Source organism: Leiobunum rupestre, chromosome 6, assembly GCF_980474605.1.
Source record: "Leiobunum rupestre chromosome 6, qqLeiRupe1.1.hap1, whole genome shotgun sequence".
Lineage (NCBI taxonomy): Eukaryota > Metazoa > Arthropoda > Arachnida > Opiliones > Sclerosomatidae > Leiobunum > Leiobunum rupestre.
In genome coordinates, this window is record NC_143389.1 from 44770371 (window position 1) to 44776370 (window position 6000).

A 6000-nucleotide genomic window follows, 5' to 3' on the forward strand; every position below is an offset into this window, starting at 1 on the left:
TATCACTGGGTACGAAAGGGAAAGAGCTTATACATCTGAAATTCAAATAATGCTGTGCCCCTTTAAGGGATAAACTTATAAGGTGGGTTTCCAAAGGCGCTTGAAACGCGTTAACTCGGGGGATTGGTAGACGTTCATGAATCATGAAAAATCCTAAAGGGAATTTATTCAATGGGCAACCGTTTTACCATGGCAACGAAAAATGTTTTTGATAATACAAAATATTAAATTTTCCCATTGAAAATAACATGGGATTTTGACCTCAAATTGATCAAAAGTTGATCAATTTTGATGTTTTTATTGTCAAGTTTTATTTATTTTTTCTTTTTTTGGCATTTTCAAAATTTGGAAATTTGTTTCAACATTTTTCGTTGCCCATTGAATAAATTCCTTTTAGGATTTTTCATCATACATGAACGTCTACCAGTCCCCCGAGTTTGAACAAAATCGGTGGGTTACACTTCGGGATGTCTCCTTGTAAGCACATTCATCTTCATATAGTTAAGATAATTTGATAGAAATACCAATTTAGAAACAAAATTTCGATAAATGAGGCATTTTCCATTCACGTAATATTATACGAACTGAATATTTTTATTAATAACATTTTATAACGTTATTCAAAGAGTAGCGAGCAAAGCTTTCAATATTTGTCGTTTGTTCCAGAAGCCTCATAGACTTCTACCGACGAATTTGTATGTCGTTTTATATAACTTTCGGAATCGACACCAGGACGAGCTAGATTTAAAGTGAGTATCATCAAGAATATTAGAGTCACAATTTGTCCTTTCTTGGTCCGTGTTATAATCAAAGTAAACCTATGAAATTAATACGAGCTAGGTTAATTACGCAACTTTTACTTATATTTTCAGAGCTGGTTATACGGTGACTGTTATCGATACGAGTGATCCTGATTGGTGGCAGGTATGTTACTTTCAATCCTTAAACAAAATAGAATACAATCGCTATAACCCTAGCCGAGAAAACCGTATTAGAAATATTAAAGGAGAACTGTCACCAAAACCAAAATTTACGAGGTTTTTTTTAAAGAAAGATAGAAAATATATTAATAATTATGTCCCTGAAATTTTATAGTTATTTGAAAAGTATTTAAACAGTTACGCTACTTTTTCCGCAACCTACATCAAACGGCTCCAAAAATTTCAGAAATCGCGGTTTAACCTACGTGCAGCGCCAAAAGAATGAAGCGGCGAAAATTTGAGAAAGGGCGGCGTGTAAGGCGTATTAAAAACATGATTAACTACAATCTACCAATATAACTAGGTTAAAAAGCCAAGAAGAATGTCGTAGCAGACGACAGTTCCGACCGAAAAACGATAAAACCGGGGGGGGGGAATATTTCGTTCACGAGATGGCGCTGCAGGTAGGTTCAACACCAAGCGGTTCTGAGATTCTCGATTCGGGTTGATAAAACACGAAATTTGGTTGCTTACTGTCAATATTAACATTAATTATAAATGTTAAAATTAATTAACATTAAATTTTTTGTATAACCATTTTCGGACGTCCTCTATCCATTGAAATGGTTTTTAACCAATTTTAGAGTGGTGACAGTTCTCCTTTAAAGCTTTATACGAAAACCACTTATAGTCGAAATATTAAAGCAGTTTGACACCGGCTTATTATCTCGCATCTTTGGTTATATCATATTCGCGAGAGATAACGTTATTTTTCCACTAACTACGATTACGTAAAATTTCTTTCTTTCTTTTCTCTCTCCGCTCTCTACTGTCGCAGGGCAAATGTTTGGGTAAAATAGGATTTTTCCCTTCCAAATACGTCACGAAACTCCATCCGGGAGAGAGGCCTTTGCAGGTGACGCACACGATCCAAGTTAGCGATGGAGAAAATGGCGTGAAACTCCTTCGGGACCAGGTATACATTTATTTCGTATAAAGTAAAATACCGCCCAATTTTATATCGGTAAAGGAAGAGCGCTTCCTTTAAGAAACAGAGCGCGAAAGAATAACCGCTTCGGACTCTTTCCGTTACGAGTTACTACAATTTCACCCGCCGCTTTTTACGATTATCGATTGATACGGATCGCCGAGTGGCCCAGGTCAAAGTTACCTTTTTACTCGAAGCGAAAATATAGCAATTCGTAATTATCCTTTGGACCTTGATTCCGACCCGTATAAAATTCAATAAAGCTACTATAGATAATACCGCGATTCACGTAGACTGTAGCGCCATCTTTAAAATTGGAAAACAATAGAAAACACGTTCGATAACAGTTCCTTTAAACGGCTCAAAGAAGGTCTTTTAGTATAAAGCCTGTCAATATATTATAGACTAGATCTTTATTTGTTTATCAAGGATCCAAATCGTCCATAAAGGGGGTTCCAGGTGTAGAAAATGACCTTTAATCTTTCATGGGCGCTATCATTATACGAGGAAAGTCGGATCCCCGAACGTGAAGCCCATACGCGTTCCCTTTAAGCAGATATTTCTTTATATATATATATATATATAAAAAAAATGCGTTTAAAGTCGTCCCATCTGTTATGATTCATGAATAAGAAAATGACATCGATCTTTTCTTCCCCGGGGCTATCGTCGTCCGCATCGTCGGAAGTTTATTCTAACGCTTTGTTTTTACCTATAGATTGTCATCCAGGTAGGCGAGGAGAACGAAGGCATGGTGACCGTGCGAACAGGAACAAGCGATAAGAGATTCAGTTGTCCCTTAAAGTACCTACAGGAGGTCTGAACACTTTTTACAATATTTTCGCTTTTCTATTCAAAAAGGGAAATACAAAAGAACGTTTCGTCTGCAAAATACTTGGAGAAATAAAAAATAAAGTAAAGGAGACCCAAATAGAGATGTATCTTGCGCGATGGTTCGACGGTCTTTTTTAGCTTTCTTTGGATAAAGCGCGGAGCCAAGAGCTAAAGACACCCGAGTCTTACTGCTGGCTATTATTTTTCAAATTACGCCACAAAAAATATCAAAGGCCCAAAGGCACGGAATTTCGTATCAAGTACCGATTCGAGGGAGTTATTTCTGGTCGGCTGTTTTGACCAAAATATCGTACTTTTTCTTTTACTTTGTTGGAAACCACGAAATTGACGTATTTCGACGCTTTCGAAAGGAGGCTCGTTTAAAGACGGACAATTTATAAACCGACGACGTATTACTTATAAATGAAACATTTTCGTTGGTTTATAGGACGATAAATGTTTTTAAATCTATGTTGGGAGTGGGGTTGTTTACTTTCAGTTACTATAGTTACGTAATCTTATAGTGGCTGTAAAATATTAATTTTATTTTTGTTTCTAATTTTACGAGAGTTTTTCTGGAAATGGAAATCAATTGGCGATTTGGTTTTTGGTTTTAATTTATTTTTCGTTTCTTTTTACTAAATAATATAAATAGGTGAAAATTAATAAATTTTTGTAGCCCCGAAATAATATAAATAATATATTTAAAAGATAAATGTTCCTGCTAGCTTTCTTATAGAAACAAGAATTGCATTAGACAATGATAAAGAAAAAACACTTAACAAATAATATTTAGCATCTCATATTTAATTTCATTACGGATACGTTATATCAATACGCTAAATATTTACGTATATTTCACTATTATCTCGCGTACTTTTTGGCCAGCTTTTAAATCGTATATTTACTATATTATTATTTTAACTATTTTCACGAAATCTTCCAAAAACAACAAACCTTTAACTATATATCGACGTGTGTTGAGCCCGTGATTTGTTTTACGTAACGTGTTAATTCTCTATAAGGAGGAAGGTGTAATATTAAAGTATATCTAGAACAAATTAAATTCGAAGATCTGATATTTCTCATCCTTCCCTCACTACCACAAATTAAAAGCGGCCTTGTAAATAAAATTAAATGATAAACAATTCGATTATTATACGTGGAATTATATAATTGTACATGAAAAAATATTTTATTAAATATTGCCTAAAAGTGTAGACTGAACGATTGAAGCCTTTACTCCCGATGTATTCAATTCAAAACGCTAATTTTCACGATCAAGTTTGAACAGTTGTTTCTATAAAATAAAATGAATAAATAAAAAGAAAAAATATAATATGTTGGTCTTACGTCACAAGGCGCAGCTTTGTTAGTATATTCTAGCTGGAAAAATCAATATTCCTCTCGCGACTGTAGCGCGCGCTCTAGACTTGTAAAAGTAAGGGACTGTGACGTAAGAGCCACATTTAAACCAGAAGGCCACGTTACTTTATAAAAAGAACTAATAGATAACTAAATTTTAATTCATTAAATAGAATGTTTCCCCAATTTATGAATGTTTACGATGTTGTTAAGTTTACGCACTTTAGGGTAAAATGCATTTGATAAAGTATAAATCACCAAGTTTTTGTAGTTACGTTTTATTCGTTTTTTAAACGTATTATTAATTTTTAAACTATTGTAATCCGCGTTTCCCAAAGGAAAAAATGAGCAAATATAGAGCAAAACGAGAACTGATTGGTTAAATGGCATTGCGCGTTGTATGAAATATAAACGAAAATTTGAAGTGCGAAATCAGGTTTAGGAAATTTTTCGATTCATATTGAATTGTGCTAAAGAGAAATATAAAAAGAAAAGAAAATTATTAAAATAAAAAATACGATTAAAATATAGATTAGTAGAAAACCTACTACTAATAGTAGGGAATCTTTTGCGAATAGAAATAAGAGTCATACTATGAAATTTTTGGGCCATAATTTAGAGTTTTATGAAATAATATACGGCGTATAAGAAAAAAAAACACATACACAAAGCCTGTGATCTTTTTCACAATTCGTATAAACTATATAATAGCATTTAACGACCTAAACAAACAGTTTATGGAAAAGATTTTTTCAACAACTTGTAGGTTTAGGTTAAAAAGGTATATTAGAGAAGTTTATACTAACAAAAAAAATCAAATAGATTAGACAATTACGATAGAATCATGAACAAACAAAACTTTATAATTCACACGAAATAATGTTGTTACCGTACGTCCCCGTTTATAAATATATTTACCAGTATGTTGTTTTACGAACCCCGTTAAACGTAGTAGGTTAGTCAATTTCATTTTGAAAATGATCGAAATTAACCCCATTGGGACACGATAGTCTTTAATAGAAAACATATCTCCTAAAGCAAAAACATATATAATAAATAAATCTTCCGTGGCCTTTGCATATATTTCTCTCGAGTAAAAAAAAATATTCTTTCGAAAAAAACACTCGTTATTATCACATTATTATAAAGAAAATGTAAAAAAACACACTCGCTGCCTCTTATGACGAACACTGTTTTTTGCACAAAATTTAACGCGTCATTCGCAAAATTGTAAAATAAAAAAAATCATGAAAATTTCAAAAAAAAATAACACAGTGCCATTTTACATAAAATTCTATAAAACTGCGAGTTGAGAAAATAAACGTATTTTATTAAATAATAAACGAAGAAAATAAGTAAAAGGATCTAGATACGAAAACGTATAGCTTCGATTTAGTGGTAGTTTATCGAAATCAATCTAGCCACAAAAGTATTTTCCCATTTAAAAACAATAATAATAATAATAAATGGGATAATAAAAAATAATAAACTCGCTTATTTGCCTCGGTGTATAGAGTTTCCGGCGATGTTTTGGTTTATTGTTAATTAAATGATTCGGTAATTGTTGTGTTCACGAGAAATCGGTCTCTAACCTTAATATAGTTTCTTATATGATTATGATTGTATTGTATCGGCAGAAATATTGTCGAAAAAAAGAGATACGTAAATATTGTCGACAAGAAACGTTGTTATATTCTTTGTACGATCTAGTAGAAACGGTAATTGAGTTTCTCAGTTCAAGTTATCGGTATATTGCTTTGTATTCAAAAAGATGGTTTAAAGAAAAATAATAATTCACGTTGATCATCTATACTTTAAAGGAACTATAAAACTAGAAAGAAATTATGTAGATGCTATTATATATATATACATATATATAAAAATAAAGAGAAA

General features: G+C 32.4%; 1 protein-coding gene across 5 annotated transcripts in view; it reads left to right on the forward strand.

Moving 5' to 3' along the window:
- The window catches only part of Stacl (SH3 and cysteine-rich domain-containing protein), a 152043-nt gene extending 146043 nt beyond the window's left edge, over positions 1 to 6000 (forward strand). For 4 of the 5 annotated variants that reach the window (XM_090180018.1, XM_090180020.1, XM_090180021.1 and 1 more), the window contains 4 exons: positions 667 to 749; positions 873 to 924; positions 1759 to 1896; positions 2627 to 6000. In XM_090180018.1, the coding sequence (XP_090036144.1) occupies positions 667 to 749; positions 873 to 924; positions 1759 to 1896; positions 2627 to 2731 (378 nt within the window). In that variant the 3' untranslated portion in view covers positions 2732 to 6000. The remainder of the gene's footprint in view (positions 1 to 666; positions 750 to 872; positions 925 to 1758; positions 1897 to 2626) is intronic. The other variant, XM_090180019.1, reaches the window with a different exon arrangement.